This window comes from Anabrus simplex, chromosome 5 (assembly GCF_040414725.1).
Source record: "Anabrus simplex isolate iqAnaSimp1 chromosome 5, ASM4041472v1, whole genome shotgun sequence".
NCBI classification, from domain to species: Eukaryota; Metazoa; Arthropoda; class Insecta; order Orthoptera; family Tettigoniidae; genus Anabrus; species Anabrus simplex.
Genome location: NC_090269.1, coordinates 369659284 through 369673527, shown reverse-complemented (window position 1 = coordinate 369673527; position 14244 = coordinate 369659284). Strand labels below are relative to the sequence as shown.

Sequence of the window (14244 nt, the reverse complement as noted above, 5' to 3'; positions counted from 1 at the left end):
TTTAGTGAAAAATGGAAGGGTATGTATAAGTATTTTAAGGCAGAAACAGGTTCCAAGAAGGACATTCCAGGAATAATTAATGAACAAGGGGAGTGTGTATGTGAGGATCTTCAAAAGGCAGAAGTATTCAGTCAGCAGTATGTAAAGATTGTTGGTTACAAGGATAATGTCGAGATAGGGGAGGAGGCTAAGGCCAAAGAAGTAATAAAATTTACATATGATAACAATGACATTTACAATAAGATACAAAAGTTGAAAACTAGAAAAGCGGCTGGAATTGATCAGATTTCTGGGGATATACTAAAGACAATGGGTTGGAATGTAGTACCATATCTGAAGTACTTATTTGATTATTGTTTGGTCGAAGGAGCTATACCAGATGAATGGAGAGTTGCTATACTAGCCCCTGTGTATAAAGGAAAGGGTGATAGACATAAAGCTGAAAATTACAGGCCAGTAAGTTTGACATGCATTGTATGTAAGCTTTGGGAAGGCATTCTTTCTGATTATATTAGACATGTTTGTGAAATTAATAACTGGTTCGATAGAAGGCAATTCGGTTTTAGGAAAGGTTATTCCACTGAAGCTCAACTTGTAGGATTCCAGCAAGATATAGCAGATATCTTGGATTCTGGAGGTCAAATGGACTGTATCGCGATTGACCTGTCTAAAGCACTTGATAGGGTGGATCATGGGAGACTACTGGCAAAAATGAGTGCAACTTGATTAGACAAAAGAGTGACTGAATGGGTTGCGATATTTCTAGAAAATAGATCTCAGAGAGTTAGAGTAGGTGAAGCTTTGTCTGACCCTGTAATAGTTGAGAGGGAAGTTCCTCAGGGCAGTGTTATCGGACCTTTATGTTTTCTTATATATATAAATGATATGAGAAAAGGAGTGGAATCGGAGGTAAGGCTTTTTGCGGATGATGTTATTCTCTATAGAGTGATAAATAAGTTACAAGATTGTGAGCAACTGCAACGTGACCTTGAAAATGTTGTGAGATGGACAGCAGGCAATGGTATGTTGATAAACGGGGCTAAAAGTCAGGTTGTGAGTTTCACAAATAGGAAATGTCCTCTCAGTTTTAATTACTGCATTGATGGGGTGAAAGTTCCTTTTGGGGATCATTGTAAGTATCTAGGTGTTAATATAAGGAAAGATCTTCACTGGGGTAATCACATAAATGGGATTGTAAATAAAGGGTACCGATCTCTGCACATGGTTATGAGGGTGTTTAGAGGTTGTAGTAAGGATGTAAAGGAGAGTGCATATAAGTCTCTGGTAAGACCCCAACTAGAGTATGGTTCCAGTGTATGGGACCCTCACCAGGATTACCTGATTCAAGAACTGGAAAAAATCCAAAGAAAAGCAGCTCGATTTGTTCCTGGGTGATTTCTGACAAAAGAGTAGCGTTACAAAAATGTTGCAAAGTTTGGGCTGGGAAGAATTGGGAAAAAGAAGACGAGCTGCTCGACTAAGTGTTATGTTACATGTAATAAATATCATTTTTGGTCCGTATTGATGATATTTGATTGAAATAATAACATTAAGTTATTTATTAGACCACCACTATTAGCTAACAAATTTATGTAAATCATCCAAGACGATTTTGTATTGATTAGGTGGTCTAATAAATAACTTAATGTTATTATTTCAATCAAATATCATCAATACGGACCAAAAATGATATTTATTACATGTAATATCAATGCCAACCAGGCAATAGTAAGACCTAACAAGTACTTGAACCTAAAAATTAAAATAGGCAAGATTTCTAGAGATATCAAGTTTCTTAAAGATTGCTTGAAATTAGAGTTGGTACCTAAATTTCTCAAATCTTTACAAAGAAAAAGTCATCCCTATTCAAAATCTAATGCCACTCAAAAGAAAGTAAACAACATATGGTTGAAAAATGAAATTAAACTATTATACAAGAAGAAATCTTTACTAAATTTACAATTATATAGGACTCATTTGACCATCTCTCAGAAATTACCCCCACTTGAATGGAGCTCATTTTTAAGGTACACTGACCTCAAACTATCTTACGTATTAGACAAGAAACAGAAAACCCTAAACCATAAATTACTTTGTCTTCAAGAAAACAAATGTAAAACTCCTGACCAAAATACAAACAACAAAGTGTCCCCTTCCCATTTGACTAACATTCCCACTACAATCAACCTATCTAATGCAACCTTCTCCAACCAAGAATTAAATCTATTAGATAAAGGCATCAAACATAATTGGCCTAATCACAAAAAGGCAGAAGACATCATCACTACCATCGCTGAAACCGAAACTAATATCGATAAACAAATCCCAATTGATAAACAGAATGACGTACGATATGGAGTGAAAAAGAAACTCCCAACTTTGATTAATGAGATAACATCTAATAATAACTACAATGTCTCGAAACAAATTCTAAACCTGAAATCCAAAATCCATAACAACAACGTAGTAATTACAAAAGCAGATAAGGGCAACACCATAGTAATAATGAACAAACAAGATTACATCAATAAAACTGAAACTTTTTTTTCAGACAATACCTATACCTTAATCAACAAAGATCCAACAAACAAAATACAGCGTAACTTAAAGAACCTTCTTAAAAATTCTAACTTCATTTTAAATGATCTAGATTATCAGAAATTAACTGTAATAAACCCAAAATTACCTACAGTCAGATCACTGCCCAAAATTCATAAAAATGATGTCCCCATTCAGCCTATAATTAATAGTATCAATAGTCCTACCTATAAAACCTCTCAATTCCTACACAAATTCCTAAAAAAACACTTCAAATTTCACAACTCCAACCCCATAAAGAACTCGATCGAACTTTGTAATTCCCTAAATAAGTTCAGTCTACAACCAAACCACGTTTTACGTTCTTTTGACATCACCAACATGTATACTAATATCCCTATCAACAATACTATTAACATCATAAAAAACAATCTGTTGAAACATAGCACATTGAGTAAAATCGAAATTGATGAATGGTTAAAATTACTTAATTTCGTTTTAGACAACAACTATTTTACCTTCAATAAGAAAATTTACAAACAAGAAGGTCTAGCGATGGGAGACCCGTTATCTGGAATACTAGCCGATATATACTTAGATAATCTCAAACATAGTAAGATTATTAATAACATCAACGGACTCTGTCTTTGGCATCGCTATGTTGATGATACCATAGCTATCATTGATAAACAAATCAACAACAGCAATAACATACTATCATTTCTCAACAACTTAGATAATAATATTAAATTCACTAAAGAAGATGAGTTCAATAACTCTTTGAACTTCTTAGATATCAAAATCACACGAGCATTGAACAAATTTGACTTCCAAATATACAGAAAACCCACCTTTTCTCCAACAACCATAAAAAATGATTCTTTACATCCCAACTCACATAAAAAAGCCACTTATCTCAGTTTAATATATAGAGCATTAAAGATCCCTATGTCCTCTATTAATTTAAAGAAAGAATTACTATTCATCAAGGAAATAGCTAAATTCAATGGATTTAACACGAGTATGATTGATAAAATCATCAATAAAACCAAACTGAAACTAGCTACCAATTTAACTCCATTGAAACCCGTCAAACCAAAATACGCTAAATTCACTTTCACTAACCATAGCATTTACCCGATAACCAATTCATTAATGAAGCATGAAATAAAAATAGCCTACACAACAAAAAACACTAATCGTAATTTATTCTTCAATCACAACTCTATTAACATCACAGACAATAGTTACTCTGGATCAGGAATATACAGATTGAAATGCTCTACATGTAATTTTTCTTATGTTGGCCAAACTGGCCGCAGCTTCTCTACCAGATACGCCGAGCATTACAATGCCCAAAGACACAACAAATTCTCCGCAATGGCCAACCATATGAGGGACACCGGGCATAAATTCACCACAATAGAACAAGACCTCCATATCCTAAAAAGAGTCGATAAAAGCAAACTCATGACAGAATATGAAAACTTATTTATTTTCCTCGACCAACATTTTAATAAAGATAAGAATCTAAATGACACTATTGATAAAAAAAGCCCCTTGTATGAACAGATTCTTATTTTATTACGAGAATCAACTTCCCTCACCAACAAATTCTTAAAAATCTTCAACCTCACATCAATTAGAGTTCCCACCTCCCCTACAGCTAATATAACCCCGTCCCTTCCCCCCGCCGCTAGTACCTCTAATTCAAATACAACCAATAAACCCATAGCCACACCCACCGTAACATCGCTCCCTCCAATAGCCTTACACCGTTACAACACACGCAGTAATACACTCTCTTCCTTTCCTCCCACCAATAGTAGCCCCCCTCCAATAGTTACGTCAACGCAAACAGATCCCCCTCCAGCACAAAACTTCAGTTATAACACACGTAGCAAGAAGTCTACTGTTGTAAATACTTCTAACTCATAATGTTACAAGCTATCTTTGTCACCGTCAAATGGTAAGTGCACACGATTCTACTTCAATATTTTTCAAATATCTTTTCACACAATTAACTCTACGTTTCTTGCTTCCTTTTACAGATTCCACTTTTATATGCTTTTTCAACTAGAATATCTACAAACTCACAATTTACAACATTTGAACATCACTTCAAATTTTGAGATGGTCCATAGTGATCCTATTTGAAACTGTTCTTCAACTTCTATTCACCAACTTCATATCCTCAACGTGTTCTACAACTTCACCATATGCATCTGACTTTCGTCTTTTATCTTCAAGATCATGATTATCTTCGGATCTCTCGACTAACTTTGACTTTTCTTTTTTCTCTCTTCTTTACTTTGATTATATACGATTTTTCGCCATCGTCTAATTATAACCGCCAGACTATCAACTTTACTTTTATGCAATCTTACTACTTGTTGTATAACAATCTGTTGTTTTATCCATTGTACTTATTTTAGCAGCCTTTTAATGTTAATTTTGTTAATACTTCCACTATTATATCTCATCACATTGTATTTTCAAACCATCATTGTCATTTTTAATATTATTTTACTTCAAATCTCTTCAAGATTTTAAAATTCATTTCATTACTACATGTTATTTAGACGCTTATTTTTAATTTAAGGTTAAGACTATGGCTGATGATGCCTTCAGAGAAGGCGAAACATGTACCACTATTACCTAACAAATTTATGTAAATCATCCAAGACGATTTTGTATTGATTAGGTGGTCTAATAAATAACTTAATGTTATTATTTCAATCAATAAGTGTTATGTTCCAAGCTGTCAGCGGAGAGATGGCGTGGAATGACATTAGTAGGCGAATAAGTTTGAATGGCGTTTTTTAAAAGTAGGAAAGATCACAATATGAAGATAAAGTTGGAATTCAAGAGGACAAACTGGGGCAAATATTCATTTATAGGAAGGGGAGTTAGGGATTGGAATAACTTACCAAGGGAGACGTTCAATAAATTTCCAATTTCTTTGAAATCATTTTGGAAAAGGCTAGGAAAGCAACAGATAGGGAATCTGCCACCTGGGCGACTGCCCTAAATGCAGATCAGTATTGATTGATTTTCAACATACACCTTCCATCCTCCCTACTATATACTGGGCTCTGTTCCCCTATTCTAGCGTTCCAGTCTCCAAATAACAACATATCCTCTTCTCCTGCAAACTTCTCTCTTATCATACTAATATCCACCAATAAATCTTCAAAAAGATACTTATTTGCATATGGTGAACTACCAGGATGGCAATATACGAACGCTAGATTTATTTTCTTCCCCCTTCCCTCTACCCCTCCCATATTCAATCTCAACCATATGGTTTCTTTCATATCTGTCTCTATATCCTCCACCAGTTCACTGATTTCTTCCCTAATTAGTACTATCATCCCTCCTGGTGCGCGACCCTTAGTCCTCTCCTTTCTTCTATATTTATATTTAATCACAAACCCCTTCCATGAGATATCCCTCCGTTTCTAGCCAGGTCTCCAAGAGTACCATAACATCGAAACTTTCTATTACTTCCCGAACTTTCTTATTTCCTAATTTGTTCATTAGTCCCTCAATATTCACACATCCTATTTTCCAATATAGTTATAACTTTCCCTCCCTCCCTTCTAAGTTTCCTCCTCTAATCTTACTCCTTGTAGTTCTCGCCCCCTCATCCCCTGTCTCCATTCCTCCTTTTTTTACCAACCTATTCCATTCCATGCCCTCTGTATCCTTCGTCCCTTTACATACTTTACCCCAGAGGTCTTTTAAACTCCTACTTCTTCCTTTGCTCGTAACTGTTTTACCTTCCTGTCGATCAGTCTTCTCATGTCCTTTCTTGCTCACTAAACCATTGCACTCTGCTCTCACCGTTTCTTGCTGCTCACCCTCACTCACCCCTTCACTGTTCTGATCTTCTGTATCCACACTGCACTGTCCATTCTCACCTGAGTTGATTTCCTCTCCTTCCTCGTCTCCACTCCTCGTTACTTCTTTCTTCCTTCCATCTTTCCTTGTTATCTCTCCTCCCTCGGAACTAACGCATTCGTCCATCTCCTTTAGCTTCGCCACTGAGTGCTCCCTAACCCATCTTCCGTTTGTCACCACCAACCTCTGGCCTCTTATTCGGGCCTTTAGCCCCTGATTTCTCGCTCTCCATAGGTGTCTGTTCAAAATCTTCATATTTTCACTTCCTTCCTTTCCCATGTTTCTTTTCACCCCTCCTTTCTGGTCCTGTAAATTATTACTGTTTCTTATCACAATTTCTGCCATTAGGGTTGAGAAAAATTTTACCCTAATTGGCCTCCGTCCTTTAGTTTTTCCCACTCTCTCCACATCGTCTATGTCCACTTCACTGAAATTTATCTTCATCCTATCCCGTATAACCTCTGCCACCTTGGATATCAGGTCAATCTTGCCTTCCCTCTCACCTTCCTCCACACCATATATCAATATGGCTTTCTTCATTCTCTCCTACCTGTACCCCTCCGCTTCTCCCTTTATCATCATCACCACCTCCTCTTCCAGATGTTTCACTTTCCCCTCTTAATAACTCTATTTCCTTCTCATTGTTGTCCACTCTCCTGTTCGATTCCTCAGTCTTCGTTTCCAGCCATTTCTTCATGTTGCCTATCTCCTTTCTCTGCTCCTCCATCATGTCCTTTATTTCCTATACCTTATCCCATTGACACTTTTCCTGTATTACCTCACTCACTACCACCTTGAGTGCTGCCAAGTCCTCCATGCTGAATTTTCCGCTGGTATTTGGACCTGGATTTACTTCCAACCCCCCCGCCCTTCTCCCCAAATAACCAGTAGCACCGCTATCACTGTCACTACCAGCACCGCTTCACCCATTTTTACTCCTTTTCTTAACACCCGTCCATTCTTGGTCTCCTTCCCCTGCTTCACCTGCCATTTCCCAATCGCGGCCCGGTACTGCTCAATACCGACCATGTTCTCGGCACGCACTGCACCTCGCGACTTCACTCCATGGTTGCTCAAGCCAGACTGGCATATGAGTAAGAAAGTGAAAACAACACAAATTTTTAGAGACATATTAATAATATGAATCTGGCTATGATAGCAAAAGACACTACAATGATTTTTTGCTACTTGTTTAACACTGCACTAACACATTGAAGGTTTTTGCTGCCTAGAAAGGGAGGAGAATGCATTTCCTGTTCAAATGAGGAAGGAGATAAGTTCCTCTGTTATTTACTGTCTGTTGTCAGCTAGTGTAATCACCCAGCTACTTTGTCTACGAGACCCCAATGCCAATGATAATGTTGCTGTCAAAAGCACTCTGGTAGACTACAAAGACAATGAAACAAAGAAAATGCAGATTATTATTATTATTATTATTATTATTATTATTATTATTATTATTATTATTATTATTATTATTTAGCACCTGGCACAAAATCTAGATGTATAAAATTGAATATATTACAATAACAAGAAAACAATTTCATATCAGGATATCCACCCCTTCCGCCCACTCTAACACTGCTTCTGATGGTATAAGGAAGTCAGCCCAGCTACCCAAGTAAGCATGTAGCTTGTAGACTCCCCAAACAAATAGCATTAAAAAAAAGCATGTAGCTTGCAGCTGCCAACGATATGTGCGATGGTTTGCCGTGGGGTACCACAGTCACATTCTGGTGACGTTATGCAGTTTCATTTGTACAGTGAGTCCCTGCATCTTCCATGGCCTGTCCAAACTCTGTTAAGAGTGACTCACTGCCTGTGCGGTAGATGAAATCCACTAATAATTTGCGCACCAGAAAACACGTCGTGAAGGGACAAATCTGCTGAAGATTCCCAGTGGTCTTTCCAAACTTTCACAACGTTAAAGTTGTTGCGGATCATGCTAGCAGCATCACGCAAAGGTGGATGGCGTGATTTCAACCTTTGAAGATTGAGCGCAGGGATGTCTTCTTGTACCGGTAGTTGGGGGTTTTTGCAGATTTTACAGTACTCTCTTAAGAGGGCATTCGATCTGCGCAGGTATGAATATGTACTTCATTTTCCATGGCAATTTCATAGCACATCCTCAATTAAATTAAAACAAACAGGCTTGCATCTTGTACTGTAGGTGCAATTTCTCACAATGTTACAACAGATGTAATGATTATGCTACATATTATTTTCAAGTTTAAGAAACCTCATGGTAAATACGGTATTATTATTTCTATTTTAAAACTCTTTTTCATGAATCTATCACTGGTGAAGCATTAAAAGAACAATACTGAGTTCTTGAAATAAGTTATCAAAATGAGAACGTGCAGTTTGCACACTGGAGTGTGTCACAGGTATGCAAATACAGATGATGATGATGCTTGTTGTTTAAAGGGGCCTAACATCTAGGTCAACGGCCCCTAATGGTATGAAATGAGACGAAATGCAATGATAATTTAAAATACAAAATTCATCCACTGACCAGAATGCAAAACGTGTTGGTGAAGAATGGATGAATATGAATTTAAAACAGTGGATCCGACCCCCAAATGCCTCACCTTCCTAGAAACTATATTACTGATATTACTGATCAAGGGACTGCTTCCAAAGCACAATCCTGAAGCGATGATGCTTGATGTCTAAAGGGGTTCAATATCCAGGTCAACAGTCCTCATAATGGCACTTGTCGCTATTAAAGTAGAACCATGGTATTTCTCAAGTTGTGGTACTAAGGAAAGGTAGCGTAAACTCATGCTGTTCCAAACATTATGTTACTACTCACAAGTACTGTAAGTCGTACAGGTAATGCAGACCTATGGTGTTTCTCACATAATGGTACAAATCACAGGCAATGCGTGATGTTCCGCATATAGTGGTACTAACCACAGGTACTGGAAACCCACAGTGAACCACTCTCTGCTGCTACTAATCACAAACCTATTGTGTACCTAACATAGTGGTACTACTCACAGGTAAAGGTGACCCGTGGCTTTCCCTGCGTGATGGTACTAATAGCAAGTATTTTCATGGTTCTAATTTGATCATCCCTTGGTCGCCCCTTTTAGTCGCCTTTTACGACAGGCAGGGGATACCATGGGTGTATTCTTCATGTGCGTCCCCCACCCACAGGGGGTTGCAAATGGAGTACAATTCTGTCGTAATTGTCTTAAGGTGAAAACCACATGGTCATCAGCCTATCGGCAAAGAAAATTGCAAAAATGATTATCAAAATGAGAAAAGTCATGAAGGACTCTCCCAAATATCACAGAGTTGGAAGAAAATTAAATATGCAAGCCTACAATCTCAAAAGTCCGTAAAATTGATCAGCAATAACATTGCACTGACAATTGTTTTGTAGTAATGTGCTTTGTTTCTTCTGCTCTCACTCGTCTGCGATATATGGCATGACTGTTGCATACCCAGCTGAACAGCCTGCTTGAATAATGGTGGGAAGTAGCTGGGGAATTAAATAATTTTCTTTTCTAGCATGCCATTCCCCTGGTTCATACTTGTTCTGATAACTGCTGGTAGGTGACACACTGTTTTATTATAGTATTCCAGCTATGAGCTGGAGACAGGAATGGGCAGGGTGCAAACTTAACAGAAAACATCAGAGCAGTGCTCACTGCTGTCTGTGGTGGTGTCATTCCAGCTCTGGAACTTGCCATTGTTAGAATGCCAGCATAGTACTGTTCATGAAAAGAGAGAAACTGTGCCATTTTTCATTTGATTGAGCAGAGCATTTCATAATTAGATAACATTGCTTTTAATTGCGACGTTCCAGCCGGTTAATATTGTGCTCTGACAAGAATAGAATAGAATAGAATAGAATAGATTTATTTATCACCAACAGGTTATTTCCCAATTAAAGATTATTCAATAAAAGATAATATACAGCAAATACACCTTAAGTAAATAACACTAATTTACTAAAATAAAAACCAAATTCAAACTAAATCTAGAGACCATTTTATATGCATATTTACAAAACCTTAAATAAATTAAATAAATAAATAAAACTCAATCTCCTTAAATAATTGACATTATTAAACTACATCTAGTAACATTTACATATTTACATATCTTACATATAGGGCCTTACATCTGTGAGGTCATTAGGGCATATCTGATTTTAGACGGGGGTGAGTGAAAAAGGTCCACTGATTCACCCACCTCATTCAGTGATGTTAATGCCCTCACAAGCCATGAGTTAGCCCGAGCCACAGTTCTCACTTTAGGCAGATGAAAAATATACCTTTGCCTAGTATTGCGACGAAGAACATGTAATGGAATCAGCTCCAGTAATGTTGAGCAATCCACTCTGTTCATCAGACACTTATAAAGAAAGAGGGCATTGGCACATCTGTGGCGTGAGTGCAATGTCCTCATGCTCATAGTCTCACAAAAAGACTCGTAATCGGACGAAGAGAGAGAAATACCCAAACCCTTGTAGCTGATCCATTTCATGAACCTTATTTGGACTCTTTCCAAGTTTTGTATTAAATACTGCTGAGAAGGCAGCCACACATCGCAACAGTATTCTAACGATGGCCTGATTAGAGTGCAAAACAAAGTTTTTAGAGTTCTAGGAGAAACAAATTCGACACAATTTCTTTTCAGAAAGCCAAGTAATTTAAACCCTTTCCTAGAAATCTTGTCTAAATGTTTCTCGAAGGAAAGACCGTAGCAGTTTGAAACTGTCACACCAAGATCATTTATTTCATTCACACGAGCTATTTGGTTATTGCATAAATGGTAAGGGTAATTTACTGGTTCCAATTTGCGTGAAAATGTAATTGCGTTGCATTTTGAAGTATTCCAACCAAGCAGCCACTTTTCACACCAGTTACTTAGTAGGTTTAAGTCAGACTGTAACAACTTACAGTCCAACTCACTATTGATTACCTTAAAGATCTTTAGATCGTCAGCATAGAGAAGGCAATTACTGTGTTGTATAACTGATGTTATATCATTTATAAATATGACAAAGAAAAGAGGGCCAAGTAAAGAGCCTTGGGGGACACCTGAAGTAGGGTGGTATGGCTTTGACATAATACCATCAGCTTTTACTACGCGACCTCTATTAGTGAGATAGCTTCTAATCCACTCCAAAGCACATCCTCCTATCCCATATGCTGACAATTTGGTGAGTAGAGCATCATGTTGAACTGAATCAAAGGCTTTGGAGAAGTCCGTATAAACAACATCCACTTATTGCCTCCTATCCAGAGAATCAGAAATGAAATTGATATACACCGCCATATTGGACACAGTAGAGCGTTTCTGTACAAAACCGTGCTGCGCTATATTAATATACTGTGAAACTGAACTGTACAATCTCTTATACACGATCTTCTCTGCCACCTTTGAAATTAGGGACAATAACACAACAGGCCTATAGTTATCAAACGCCATTTTGTCTCCTTTCTTGAACACTGGTATGACATAACCTTTCTTCCACTCACACGGAAAATACCCTGACGAGAATGACATATTTATTATGATGCTAAGCGGCCTACCTAGCTCAGACGCACATTCTTTCAATACTACTGCGGGTACGTCATCTGGACCACATGATTTGGAGGTATCCAAAGAAGCAAGAATTGAAGATACCTCTGCTGGAGAGGTCACTATTGAAGTTAGGCCTATATCACACTCGGACGAAGCGGATAGATTACACTGTGCGGCAGGTGAGTGATACTTTTCAAAGGTATCTGCAAAACTGTCCAAGATGCTCCTCTTGCCCTGTAATTCTTCCCCGTCCTGAAGCATAGTAGATGGCAGGCGAGATGACCTCCGTTTGTTGTTTACAAAATTCCAGAAACACTTTGGGTTGGCAGCTAATTTTGATTCCATCGAAGTTATATAGTTTCTGTATTTTATGAGCTGAAGACGCTTAAATTCACCGCGTATGGTCGAAAATTGCACATAATCACTATTATGGCCCTTTTTTTAAACTTCCTTCTTGCCCTCTCCTCTACTTTTAATTTATCTATTACCTCAGAGTCGTACCGGCATGGGTACTTCCGCGTGCTAACTATCCGGGATGGTACAGTGTCTTTTATTACAGCGCGAAGGAAGTCGTAGAAAAGGGTTAATGCCTCGTCAATGGAGAGGGAGTCCTCGATTAAATTCCAGGGACACAACGAAAGGAGATTTCTTATTTGAGGAAAATCGGCCTTAGTCCATGCGAACATTAACTTCCTCTGCGGTACGGGGCGCATAACTTGCGGTAAAGATAGAGTGAATTCTACAGCTCGATGGTCAGAAGTAATTACCTTTTCCGTCTCAAAGCAGTCCAAGTGTCCACAGTATTGATCCGATATTAGAACAAGGTCCAGGAAGTTCTCGTTTCTTGTTGGGAAGTGACACATTTGCTTGAGTCTGAATTCACTAACGATTTCAAGAAGTAAGAAGACATCCGCACATCTTTGTTTTATAACGGGACCAGGATTCCAAGCCAAATTTCTGGAATACTGATGTGGTTGTAATGACCCACGTCAAATTCAGTTTAATATTTGTCCGTGTCTGTTACAGCACCACAGGAAAGACGGATGTGTGGATTTAAATAAAACTTGGTACTCAGTTTAGAATGAGGTTGAGTATGATCTTAGCTACAAGTTGTTCAAAAAATTTCAACAGGAGGGTGCATTTTAGAAGGGGCCTAAAGTATAAAACTAGATGTCTCTCTCTTATGGTTTACACTAAAATAGCTCGTGGCGATTTTTCATTGTATACCTTTTTCCGATACAGCCAAAAATGAGAATTTTTTTAATGACTGGCTATACGTCACACCAACATAAGTAGGTCTTTCGGAGACGATGGGATAGGAAAGGGCTTGGAGTTAGAAGGAAGAGGCTATGGCCTTAATTAAGGTACAGCCCCAGCATTTGCCTGTTGTGAAAATGGGAATCCACGCAAAACCATCTTTAGGGCTTCCGACAGTTGGGTTCGAACCTACTGTATCCCGAATGCAAAATCACAGCTGTGTGCCCCTCACCGCACAGCCATCTCACTCTGTAAGGGAGATATCAGTGGCAGTTGTGTGAAAGTTTAAGTCCAAGAGCAGGTAACTAACTATAGATTGTAAAGAGAGTTGCTATGGAGATCGTTCTGGTAACATTTTAAAGGCTTTGTACATACCTCAATAGTTTTTAATATTAACGCAATATATGACTTTCTTTTATACAGGAAGGAAGAGATCAAATCCAGATCACCAATAATCCAAAAGAATATGAAAGTGCAATGGGACACGGAGAGCAGGGAAGTGAGTACGTAACAACAAGCTTCTGACAGGTAGAGGCATGCCTGCTAATATGTCTCAAAATCTGGGGGAACAGTATGAGGGAAAGACAAATATGTAATCATCTATATGCTAAGTGATTGTCCTGTCAACGACGGGTACTACATCTAGTTCATACATGTGTGATCATTGTTCACATGATGGAAAGAATACAAACCTGTCTTACAAGCTGATCCTGATTAGTTGAAAAGAGGCGATGTAGAGTTTCACAGGCTACACCTATCATGTCCTTTCGAACCTGCATAGCCTTCTTCAAAGGGCAAATACAGTCTGTGTGAGCCATTGCTGATATGCACGCCTGCAAGGAAACACAAAATTAGAAAAAAATAGTTACCATAATTTCTCCCTTATCCAGATGCTGACAGATTGGGGAAAATATGGCTCCTCTGTATTTTGCTATAGGTATTTACCACTCCTCCCTCATTCATTACCATGTTTCACTCTAGATTTTGTTACGTTAAGCTTTT

At 38.0% G+C, this 14244-nt stretch overlaps 1 protein-coding gene across 1 annotated transcript in view; it reads right to left on the bottom strand.

Moving 5' to 3' along the window:
• Nucleotides 1-14244, bottom strand: part of Rme-8 (receptor mediated endocytosis 8) — a 397451-nt gene that overhangs the window by 39287 nt on the left and 343920 nt on the right. The window contains exon 35 of the mRNA XM_067147687.2: nt 13935-14075. Within this exon, the coding sequence (XP_067003788.2) occupies nt 13935-14075 (141 nt within the window). The remainder of the gene's footprint in view (nt 1-13934; nt 14076-14244) is intronic.